Source organism: Rhineura floridana, chromosome 11 (genome assembly GCF_030035675.1).
Source record: "Rhineura floridana isolate rRhiFlo1 chromosome 11, rRhiFlo1.hap2, whole genome shotgun sequence".
NCBI lineage: Eukaryota > Metazoa > Chordata > Lepidosauria > Squamata > Rhineuridae > Rhineura > Rhineura floridana.
In genome coordinates, this window is record NC_084490.1 from 46,983,597 (window position 1) to 46,995,901 (window position 12,305).

Sequence of the window (12,305 nt, forward strand, 5' to 3'; positions counted from 1 at the left end):
CCCAAGTTCATCCAAATGATCCTCGGCAATTTTTTTCAACATACTGAATGTTAAAAGTTGCTGTGCTGAAGCATGAAATATGCTTACGAAGATTAAGAAAACATCAAAATACACATAGAATGGAAAGTTCATTATATCATTTATTTCCCCCCACAATTATGATCTTTAAACTTAAAGGCCCAAAGAGTCATATGCATGCAAGAGAATGAACTTGAAGATGAACTAGAAATCATTAAAAGTTCTACCCCAAAATGAATTAAATTCATGTTCAGCCAGAGATTTTTGAACTAATTCAATAAACTGAGTTAAATCGAACTAGCTCATTCCAACCACTGATTGAAAGGAAGGGGAACTATGCTAACCTGGAGCACCTCTGTGTTCATTTCAAGGGGAGCTTAAGGTGGAAAATGTGCCAGTGGATTGTGCTAAAAAGTTTTCAGAAAAAGAATTAGGGGCAAAAGTATTACAAGTATTCAAGTTTTATTGGCATTTAAAATAAAATAAATAAAGCACCACATCTTTAAAAACCTGGAGATTTTTAAAAACAAACCTTATCAAAATTCCACACATGCCCTATTGTCAGTCATTGCCAGAAGTCTCCTTTGTAGTTAAAGAGTCATCCTTAGACCAGCAGAATTAAATATCAAATAAATTAACCTAGGGCAAAATTCTCAATAAAACAACATAATCAAATAATTTATTCTGAGGTTTTTGCAAGTTAAATAGACATAAATAAATCAATGTCCCTTGGATATTATCTTGTTACTGAATATGCATAGCTAAATTATATATATGTTGATTGCTTTTTATATACAAGATACCAGGTATGAGAATTAGGTTATCTTGTAAGTAATAAATATATTTTTTAAAAAATAAACTAAAACTTGAAACAATGTCCTTAAAAATGGCATCCAGGAAGAGATCCAGGCTGGATGGTAAAGCAAAAAGTCCTCTGTTAGACTTCCTCTGTTAGGAAAGATGCCTCACACTTAGTCCTAAATAAGGCCATTCTGTCACATGCAGCAAACTGCCTTGGGTGGCCGGGCTGCTGATTGTGGACCATACAGCTTCTTTGCTCGTTGCTCAAAGGCTGACACCATCCGCTTGGCTACCTCGTCAAAGAAGAGGCTGGCCAGGTGGGAATGAAGAGCTGACTTGAATTCAAAGGAGACCTGAGGGCAAGATAAAAGCAATTAATACACTGATGCATTGGGGGGGGGAGCATTATCATACCAAAGTCTGCGTCTGTGTTAGAATTGCTTGTTAATATGTTTCTTTAAAATATGTTTGTAACCCTTTTTAAAAAATATGTTTTTAAAGCTTTTTTTTAAGCTTTAACACTTATATTTTCAGCACCAGGTCAAGACTTTCCTCTTCTCCCAGGCATTTTAGCATGTGTTTTAAATTGTTTTTAAAAGATATGTTTTTACATTTGTATATTTGTTTTTAATGTTTTTAGTTATTGTAAACCGCCCAGAGAGCTTCAGCTATGGGGTAGTATATAAATAAATAAATAAATGTTTTTAACGTTGTTTTGTTTTAATGTATTTTAAGGTCTGTTTTTATGATGTTTTAAAGTGTTTTTAGTGTTTCTGTTTGCCGCCCTGGGCTCCTGCTGGGAGGAAGGTCAGGATATAAATCAAATAATACATAAATAAATAAAGTCAGCATCTGCACCTGGCATCTTTGGGCAGCTGTCAGGGCCCAACACACTGGCAGGGCCCACCACTGATGCCTGTCCTAGGACCTACTTCTTAAAAAATGGCCCAGCGCCCTGGGCAGCTAGGTCTGCCGTTTTAATTTCCCACATTGTAGCATCACTCTTGGGCATCATGGGAAATATAAAGTGACAGCTCCAACTTTGGGGTACTGCTGCTGCCTGCCACCATTGCCAGATAAATCTGCCAGGGGCCACCAACAGAAAAGGGAGCCCATCAGAGGATATTTTGCCCAGAGCCCCCGTATCACTCTAAAAAAGCCCTCGGTGGCAGTGGTGCCCAGCTCATCTCTCATCCCAATAAACGTGAGCAACATCATCCTGAGAGATAGGAACAGCATTGTCAGGCACCTCCTAAGAGCCATATCCCTGTAGGGGGCACACTGCTGATCCTCAAAATCCCCAAGCCCTGCTCCATCTGGCCTACCTTACAGGGGACAGTCCTCTATTTGAAGTGTCTAGTTTAAATCTAAACACCCATAAGAAGGGAGAACTGGGGTTTTGAAGTTGCCCATCAGCAGTTAGCACCTGGACAGTAGACTGTGCAAATACACAGGCCACCTGGTCAAAGTCTTCCCCACTTTGGCAAGGCCAACTGTACTGTTTAAATTATAGCACTGATTGTTAAATTTGCAGCTATACATAAAAAATCACACACAATTTTTCTGCAGATCTGCATCTTCTCTTGTCCTCTTTTTTGGGCAATAGAATTTACTCCTTTCTTACAAAGGAAACAATTGCAAATAAATAACAGCACTAATCTAACATGTGGCACATGGATGAAATTTCATTCTGAAATGGCAAATTTTGGGCTGCCTTTGTTGCAATTCTGCAGAAGCACAGAAAATAATAGAATATATGGTTCTGCATGCAGAATCCAGCTTTATGAAAACATCAAGATTTACTTTTTAAAAAGCAGGTATCTAGTCCTTGTGGTTGTGAAGGTATGCTGGATGTGTAGGCTGAACTATGAAAACTGGGGCAAGCAGCTGAATAAGACTTCTAGTGAATGACACCTCTCTGCTTATGAGAACCAATAAAAAACCCAAGTGAAATTACCTAGTCAATCAGTGACACATTTGCAATAAATCCTCCCGCTTAATGAATCTTTGAACTTATGATGAAACTGGAATCTGCAAACATGCAGCTCTTACCACATGTTCTATTGACCTTAGAGTCACACCTTCACCAGGAGCTGGCACACAAAGAGCACTTACGTAAAATTTTAGTGTGCAGGTGTCCAGCTGTCCTGGAAGTCCTGGCTGAAACTGCCACAGTGTCTCCAGATGCTGAAATAACCGCCCATCCTTACTCACAGCCTGAAGGGAAGAAAAAACAGCATAGGGTTAATGCCCGCTGTTTTGAAATCAATTCAGACACAAAAAATACTGTTCTCAGTTTGACAAACCTGCTGTTGATGTAAGATTAGGCAAGTTTTCCTTCACCCTAGACAGACAGAATTGGCAGCTAACACTCTTGACTTTAATATTCTGCAAATGTACTAATGTAAGTAATTTGAAACATTATAAAGAGAGTTGTGTCAGATCAGAAACCCCTCTAAGTTATGGGCAGAACTGTCTCTCTATCCCTCTCTAACAAAAAAAGTCTCAGATGAACACAGAAATTGATAATAGGCCCAGAATTCAGTAGCCCAAGAAAGTGGTCAGATCAGAAATTCCGTATGTGGAAATCGGTTTCTGGAGATGAGTCTGTTCTGGGTCCTTCATTGGGAATGGAGCGGTGATGGTAGAGGGGGGGAAACTGTCCTGGAGTGAGGTAACATGTGCAGCTCTTACCCTGCATCAACTATAACTGTTATCAGCCCTGAACATTGGTTATACTGGCTATGATTGATGGGAGTTGGAGTCCAACTACATCTGGAGGGGGATAGGATCCCCAACCCTGCTCTACCTGGATCCCCATGCCTAACAGATTTGTATACCCATTACCCATGGACACAGCAGCACACATCCAGCCTTTTATCATTCTTGGTGTTCTCTGAACTAATGCAAGACTATTTGAAACCAGCTAAACAGTCCAAAGCATTTAAGGTCATAAATGACCCCAAAACAGTAACAATTCCCCACCCATCCCCAATAACCAATACTACTTAATTCCATATATTCTACAGTAAAGCGATTAATTGCAGTTGTATTTCACTCCCCTTCGCCCTGTCCAGCTTTGTGTGTGTGGTTCAAATTTTAGGACTTTACTAAAAAGTCACTGAGGACAGCTAGACATCAATTAAAGTGAATGAGGGGGGAATGCAATATGCATGCCAAAGACAGAGGAAGGGGTCTAAATGACCAAACGGAGTGAAATCTCTCATAGAGGTTCTATACCATGGTGTCTATATTGATGGAGCAATCAAGATGTGGCAGCATTAATCATTCAGTACTGATTTTTTATTCGTACCTCCAAGCCAATTCCAACTGGAGAAAAATATATAACTGCCCCTGGGACCTACGTGATCCAACAGAAATAACTCTGTGGTTCAGTATGTATCATGACTGGGAGACCTATGGCCCTCTGGGCTTCTTCTGGGAGGAGGGGCAGGATATAAATTTAATAAATAAATAATAAATAAATAGATGTTGCCAGTATCTCTCTCTCTGGGGATTTGATGTGGCATAGTGGATCTGCTGCTCTCTAGGAGCATATATGCTGCTTGCCTCTGTTTATCCTTAACTTGTATATCTATAAATAAATAAATACTGTCTTCTGAAGGAAACAAAAATCCAGGTACAGCTGCCTGACTCTAAAACCTTCCACAACTCCGGGAAGTGCACAATAGTCTTTTGGAATTCTAGGTCACATAGGTGGAGATAACAGGAGGGTAATTGTTTAAATCTCCGCATCTATAGTTTCAACATAGCAGACAATCACACCAGGGAATTCTAAGAGGTCTTACTTAACACATCTGGTGTATGGGGGGGGATCCTGTTTGCTCTGGGGAATTCACTGACATTTCAAGATGTCCACTGGCAAATCCTATTGTAACACTACAAGGTGGTTGTTGCTTTTAAATATATGCTGACATCATTTTTCCCAGGATGTTATTTATTTGCATGTGAAGGAAAGCATGCGCAAGAGAGAGGAAGTGAGTCAAGGAGCTGCTATGTTATAAAGCTGAAACCAGTCTCATACTGGTTTGACAGCAACAGCTTTCACCCAAGGAATTCCAGAAATGATAATTCTGTGCTCCAAGTTACTAACAAAGAAATTCAGTGTTCACACTCAGATCGACAGTTTTCAGAGACAGCAAAACTAATTCCAGTTTATACAGATGAATCTTTAGCCCAAAGAGAGGAAGATTATAAGCATTTCTCACATTTCTACTCATCAGACAGTCGAGTCACCAGAAGCCCTAGAGCAGGGGCAGCCAGAGTGATGCCCTCCAGATGAGCCCCAGTCAGCATGGCCAAGGATGATAGTTGTAGCTCCGAACATGTGGAAGGCACCATGTTGGCTACCCCTGCCCTAGAGTGTTAGATCACGCTACAATTTTAAACCAGTTTCAAACCTGATTTAAAAACTCTGTTACAGCCATAAGAAATACCTGGGTCATAGCTTAATGACTGGCTAACAGTACTCAGCTATTTCCTGAGGCTACACCTCCCAGGATTCTTTAAGATAAGCTATCAGAGTTGAAGCCAGTTTAGCTTGGAGCACAGGAGTGCCCTTCCTAGGTTTGTTTCATACCAATACTTCCATTTCTGGAGTCAGAAATAAGACTTCATGGAGCTCTGACATATCTGTGCATAGCCAAGATCTTCTTTGCGTTGAATGCAAGTGGGAGGGCTTAATTTGCAGCTGGGCTTACATCTAGAATTTGTTAAGAAATCTAGCTTCCTGGCCTGAAACTAAGGTTGCCTCTTTAAATAATAACAAATCATCTTGCTCCTGTGCCTTTAATTTTAATTTTATTTAAAATATTTCTATCCCGCCCTTGTACCCTATAATAGGGCGGCTTATATGCTTAATATGCAATGTAATGCACAAATATTGAGCAGAAGAAGATTGTTCTGGCATACAGACAAATGTTTTAAGAAAAGCATGACCTGATCAATTTTGGTGTCAGCCTGTTGCTAAATTCCCAGGAGCAGGGCCCGTAAAATGGCAGCAACTCTAACTTGGAACACATTAGGTGATGACAGAAGCAAGTGTGCCTCTGCCCTTGTGCAGAGAGATTGTCCCATTCTATACTGATTAACTCAGGGATGGTGAAACTTGGTCACTCCAGATGTTGTTGGACACCAGTCCCAGCCAGCATGGCCAACAGACACGGATGATGGTAGCTGTAGTCGAGCAATATTGAAAGGCCCTGGATTAACTATCCCTAGCTCACTCATTGCTGGGATTCTGGGACAGTGAGTGAGCATGACTCCTAGGAAGGGTCACATTTCAATCCCTCATTCTAGAAAGTAGTTCCTGACAAAGCAGGGCACACAAAATCTCACCAACAGGTCACCCAGGGAAACGCCAGTCCAATCCCCCCATGCCCCTCACCCGGATCTGATGATGAGGCACCAAGGATATCTCAGAGACATAGTGGTCTGCCACAGGAGGGAATCCCACTTCCAGTTCAGCCCTCAAGAAGCCATTGCGATGGGAAATGACACGGGAGCTGCTGCACCAGGGCACAAACAGCTGATAGGTGGCCACATCTGCCACGATATCGTAGAGCTGCTCAACAGAATACCTGCAAGAGAAAGAGGTGAAAGGGCAATGAGGAAGAATGATCAACTTGGGTGTGAAGAAAAAAACAAAAGACAAAGCATATAAAGAGCCTAGCCTTCCCTCACACAGACACTCTAAAATCCATGGGAAGTGTCTCTTGAGCTTCACTGCAGAGCATGTTTCTGATGTATAGAACAAGTGATCAATAAAAAAATGCTTCTGAGCATGTGCAGAGTGAAGCAAGCAGAGGCCTAGTTCTCAGTGAGGTAGTAAACCACAGAGTCTGGGTTTCATCCAACTAAATTACATTCAGAGCAGACTGATTGAAATGAATGGACCCAAGTTAGTCATGTCCGTTAATTTCAGTGAGTCTGCTTTGCTTAGGACTCATACTGGACACAATCCTTTTTGCCAATCTACAAGCTCCTACTAAGAAGAAGGGCAGGATATAAATCTAATAATTAATTAATTAATTAATTAAAGTCTGGTTGCAGTGCCACCCCCTGCAAAAAAACAGAAAAAACACACACAACTCCCTTCAGATAGAAAACTGTTGCTCCAGAGAACAAGACTAGAACCAATGGGTGAACATGACAGGAAATTTGATTTCTCCTAAACATTAAGGGAAACTTTGTAACAGTACAAGCTGTTCAACAATTGGACAAACTGCCTTAGGAGATGGATGGCAATCTGACAGGGATACTGTAGCTGGCTGACTGGTTGTCAGTAACCTGTGACAGGGGCTTTTTGATGGCAGCTCCTTGTTTGAAGAATGCCCTCCTAAGTGAGGTGAGCCTGTCTCCACCACTTGACTGTCAGGAGGAACTTGAAAACATTCCTGTTTACCCAGGCATTTGATGACTGAAGGGGACTGTTCCTGGCAATCTGAAGGTCACTTATGAAATAATGTTTTTAACTGTGTTTTAAAATGTTTTTGGAATGTTTTTAACTGGTTTTAGCACGCTTTTATTTTTCTTGCTAAATTGTTTTGTTTATGTTTGCCACTCTGGGCTCCTTCAGGAGGAAGAACAGGATATAAATTCTACTACTACTGCCACCACCACCATCACCACCACTACTTGCATCCAGAACTGAAGATCCTGCACTGAAGGGGGTTAGACTAGATGACCTCCAAGATCCCTTCCAACTCTGTGATTCTGTGATGTCAGGGGGATGGATTCTAGCCTAGCATTCTTTGCGATATGCTTGCTTCCTATATGCAAGCTGTTTTGTTGTTTTAATTTGGAGGATCATTGAGTCACGCAAAGCCATATATATATTCAGTCCAACCCAGATAAAGGCTTACCAAGCTCAGCAAGAACTAACCCAGGGGCAGGGCCACTCACAGTTTGGCATACTCACGGGAGCTGGTGGACTTCTGCATACTCCATTCGCTTGGCACCAAGCAGGGGGGCTGCCAGATTCAGAAAGGTCCGGGTCTGCTGTTTGGTGGTTGACTTGGAAGCCAGGGAAGGGCTGATCTTCAGAATGCAAGGCAGGGAAATCCTGTTTGAGCTTAAGTGTCTGTAATGTGGCAAGGCCAATCTGCAAGAAAATAGGAAAGGAGGCACAAAATAAGGGCAACTGTGAGGAGCAGGTAGTGTACCTTTCTTGCCCAGAGGGGAAAAGAGTGAACTACTATTGAGAAGCCAGGGTAGCTAGACTGTTGCAGGGAGGGAAAACAAGGTGTCAGGGTAGTACAGTTATTTCCTAGTGCTGATCTTTTGTTATTAATTAGTAAATCATGTTTGAGTATGGACACAATCCATCCAAAGTGAAACACATTAAAGGGACAAGTCCAGGCACTGTTACGTGGGAGTAAGTCCCATGGAACTCAGTTGGACTTGTTTCTTCTGAATTCAACTCGCTGCACATCCTCTTGATAATAATGGGAAAGATTTAATGGATGTCATGTTAATTCTCCCACTGGACTCTGGGGGAATTCAGAGTACAGTACTTCTATTTTGGCTAGATTGCACCCTATATTAATAAACAAATTAATTAATTGCTAATATTAAACATGGTTAAGGAGAATACTTTATTTTTATCATTATAACATACTTCACATTAATTATTACTCATTTTATAATAGTTGCAGAGATTTAAATATTTCTGTTAAAAGAAACTATGGTAAGATCCATTTTCAAGCCACACTGACTTCACTGAGAAAGATATGCACGTTTACTCAGAAGTAAGCAAATTCCTGGTAAGGCTGCAGTCCTATACACATTGACCTGGGAGTGAGCCACACTGAGTTCCGTCTACTTCCGAGTAGGCATGTTTAAGGTCACGCTGTTAAGCATTCGCATAATAGCTCCATTCTATACACGTCTACCCAGAAATAAATCCCATTGAGTTCAGCTGGGGTTACTCCCAGGCAAGTGTGTTAAGGCTTGCCTTCTAAAGAGTTTAACTTTGGCAGGATCCCCTGCCATACATATTTCAGTTACTGCGTTTAGTGTCTGTTATTTTTTTTTTGCTAATTAATATTTTAAACTGTAAATGGTTAAATTATTGTGTGATTCTATTGTTAGCAGCCTTGTGTTAAGGCTAAGGAAAGGCAGGGAATAACTGTTTGAATGAATAGTCTAATAATGATTAAAAACACTTCGGATTCAGAAGCTCCTCTATGACTAGCTCTCATCGCTAAAGCTCTCCCGGTAGAAAGTCTGCTGTTTTCGTGCGGGCGCAAGGATTTGAGGGGGAAAGTAGAAACGGCGCGGGAAAAGTAGGGTTCCTGATCACCAGAACAAGTCGCCTCCCTTCTCCTCCTACCCGATCACCCCCTACTGCATCCGCGATCCCCACCTGTGTGCCCTTTTCTTACCTGGCTCCTTTCGAGCATCTCGGGCGGGAATCGATCTCCAGCAGTCCCCGAACGGCGTCGAGGTTCCGGCTAAGACGGCTGGTTCTTCCTGCCATTGCTCAACGCTGACCGAGAGAGAGCTGACTGTTCTGGACGGACCGGCGGCTCGCCTAAGTTACCTATATACAAGTGCGTCATCACCAGGGAGGGTGTGTGTCAGAGAGCCAGCCTCTCCCCGCCCTACAGGGAGCGCACGACGGGTCGGCTGCGGACAGGTTGCCAGCTGAACCGGTGGTGCAGTTAGGTACTTTCAGACTCTGGACTTAATGGCCTTATAGTGGGGTCCACCTCTTTAGATAGCCATGTGTATTACGTAATCGATCTCAAAATGTCGAATAAGCTAGCCCCACTGCGTTTCGGGGTCCTCCTCTGCTGGGAGACAAAGAGGGGGTTTTCCTTTAAAAGGGGCCCTTTGTCAAGAAGCAAGATGATATTAGGAGCCTGTTTAGTACACTGGTTAATGTCGGACTATAACTAAGGAGACCAGGGTTCAAATCCCTCCTAGAACCTTGAAGCTTACTGGGTCACAAATTCTCAACTTCACCTACCTCACACGGTTGTTGTGAGGAGCCAGTGGGGAGGGAGGCACTTGTACCCCTTGGAGGAAAGGCAGGATAAAAATGCAGTAATGTAATTATAATTAAATAAGCATTAGGAGGGTAGTAATCTGTATTGGTCAACTTCAATATAGTTGAACTTCCATTTACACACTGGTTTAAAAATAAATTCAGAGTGAATGTTTTATGCGTCCTCTCTATATGCCTTAATTAGTAAAGTGTTTATGTTATTTAAATATTATTTTAAAGAATAGGGAAATGAATTGATGGTGGGAGAGGAGAAATACAAACCTGATCCTCAGCTTTTCCCAAGTGTGAAGCTGGCCTTCCCCCCATTCCCTTCCCATCAAGTGGTAGCATCAAAGAGTCTGTCACCTCTGGGAACTCCAGACACAAATTAATCAGTTAGATGCGACACCATTGTTACCTTCTTTGAAGTCCATTTGCCCTCAGAATTAAGGGAAGGCATTTAAAAGTGGATCAGCGCAGACCTTCTTTACTGGGCGTTTTTTGCTGTGTGCCTTTCTGACAGGCTTTCCCTGATGGGATTCTATCCCTACCCGTTTGACTTTCCTTAGGAATGATGTTGAACACGTGTGCTTGCCTGTGTCAGGTCATCTCATGTAGATTCATCTACTCTTAACTGGCAGTGGTTCTCCAGGGATTCTGCTAAGAGTGCTTTCCCAGCATTTATTACCTGAAATCAGGCAATGAAAGGGATTGAACCTGGGATCTTCTGTATGCAAAGCAGATGCTTTACCACTGAGCTATAGGAAGATGCCTCTGCTAGACCTAGGCTAGTTATTGCTGGATTAAGATAGGCCTGAAATAGTTCGTGTTCAGCATTCAAAAGGCAGTGAACAGAAAGGAGCCTTGTGTTTGTTCAGGAGTTGTTTTGCCCTTAAGCTCCTTCCTTACAGCTTTGTTAACAAAATGTTCTATATATATTTAACAAGTCCTCCTAAGACCTGGGATCTTCTGTATGCAAAGCAAATGCTCTAACCACCGAGTCATGGCCCTTCCCACATAAACAGAGAGCAGCTGTGCAGATACTAGATGTGCAGATACAAGGACCTCCTCTCCCTATATGTACCAACCTGAACCCTATACTTGGCACAGGAGGCCCTTCTTTGTGTGCCCCCTTTGAAGGAGGTGCACAGTGACAACATGAGAATAGGCCTTCTCAGTGGCAGCCCCACCACTCTCCCCAGAGAGGTACACCCGGCATCATCATTATTAATCTTTGGGCACCAGGCAAAAACATTTCTCTTCTCCTAGGCATTTGGTTTTTTGGGAGGCTTTTGGAGGGCTTCTGTTGTGTAGCCTTCCAAAGAAGAGTTTATCTACCGCCTTATATACCGTTTTTTAAAAAACTTTTATATATATATTTTAATCCTTTACTTTTTGTTAACTGTTACATTGCTTTTAGTGCACATATTTGTGTAGAAAAGCAACAAACAAATCTAATAAATAAATAAATAAATGCTGTACAATTAATAGCTCCAAAGAAAGGATCAAGCCACATGCTGCACAAAAAGGCTAAAGGCCATCATTTTTTTAATTCTCAGAAACAGGAAAAATACGGATCTATATCATGTAGGGAGGCAAGCAAATCCCAAAGATGGTGTGTGTGTGGAGAGAGTAGTCCTTGTGTGTAAGGAAATGTAGAAATTATATGCAATTGGCTTCAACACAATAATCTTCAGGGCAAGAGACAACACTGTGGTTGTTATTGGCAACTGGAAAGTTCCCCCGTGTCTTCATCCCATGGTTCCCCTTCTAAACCAGACTTGTGGTTATCCTGCCACCATATTAAGCACAACCAGATACAAATCATCCAGGTCTCAGAAAGGGTAGTTCATCAGAGCTTAGCACTATTAAAATGATCTTCCCATTCCCAGAATTGCCATTAGCACCAAAAGGTAAGGTATAGAAGGGGTTTGAGCCCATATGAAAATAACCGCTTTCCCAAAATTTCAGGCTGAACCCAGACAATCATACACCCACCCATCTCCATTTTGAAGCACGTCTGCACTTCCACCGTTAACTGACTGAACTCTTAATAGCTCCTTGCCCTGTTCCAATCCTTAACAAAAAAAGCTAGGAACTGTTTGCTGAGAGAAGCTAGTACTCTTGAAGCGAAGATTATCAAAACCCACCCACCCCCGGAAACTACACAGCCCAAGGGTTCAGTGAAGGAAGCCACTGCAGCTGAATTGGCTTCAAACCAATAAATTTAAATATGGATGGCAGAAATGCTGTCCTTGAATTCACAGTGTGTGGGCTCACAGGTCATCTATCATATTGGATGCCTTCAGACAACTGCATTCCATTCTATTCCTACCAGAGTGAAAAACTAATGTCACTAAAATGTTCACTTTTCAACAGATTTTCAAAATACAAATTAAGGTATGATTTTAAAAATAAACACATTCAAACTTGACTTTTGGAGGGAGTTTTAAAAATGAAATATTGAGTTATTGAG

At 41.8% G+C, this 12,305-nt stretch overlaps 1 protein-coding gene across 1 annotated transcript; it reads right to left on the bottom strand.

The window, feature by feature from the left end:
• Window positions 1–463: 463 nt before the first annotated feature.
• On the bottom strand, window positions 464–9,490 carry LOC133366368 (coenzyme Q-binding protein COQ10 homolog B, mitochondrial-like). Its single transcript, XM_061589390.1, has 5 exons — window positions 9,225–9,490; window positions 7,760–7,942; window positions 6,227–6,419; window positions 2,935–3,036; window positions 464–1,172 (listed from the first exon to the last, which is right to left on the bottom strand). Exons 1-5 carry the CDS (start codon window positions 9,317–9,319, stop codon window positions 1,014–1,016), a joined length of 732 nt encoding a protein of 243 aa, XP_061445374.1. The 5' UTR covers window positions 9,320–9,490; the 3' UTR covers window positions 464–1,013.
• Window positions 9,491–12,305: the final 2,815 nt, after the last annotated feature.

Coding starts and splice junctions, on each gene's coding strand:
- LOC133366368 (XM_061589390.1), bottom strand. CDS start 9,319: ATGGCAGGAAGAACCAGCCGTCTTAGCCGGAACCTCGACGCCGTTCGG. Junction 7,943..9,224: donor AGATGCTCGAAAGGAGCCAG/GTAAGAAAAGGG, acceptor ATTTTCTTGCAG/ATTGGCCTTGCCACATTACA. Junction 1,173..2,934: donor CCTGCACACTAAAATTTTAC/GTAAGTGCTCTT, acceptor TCTTGCCCTCAG/GTCTCCTTTGAATTCAAGTC.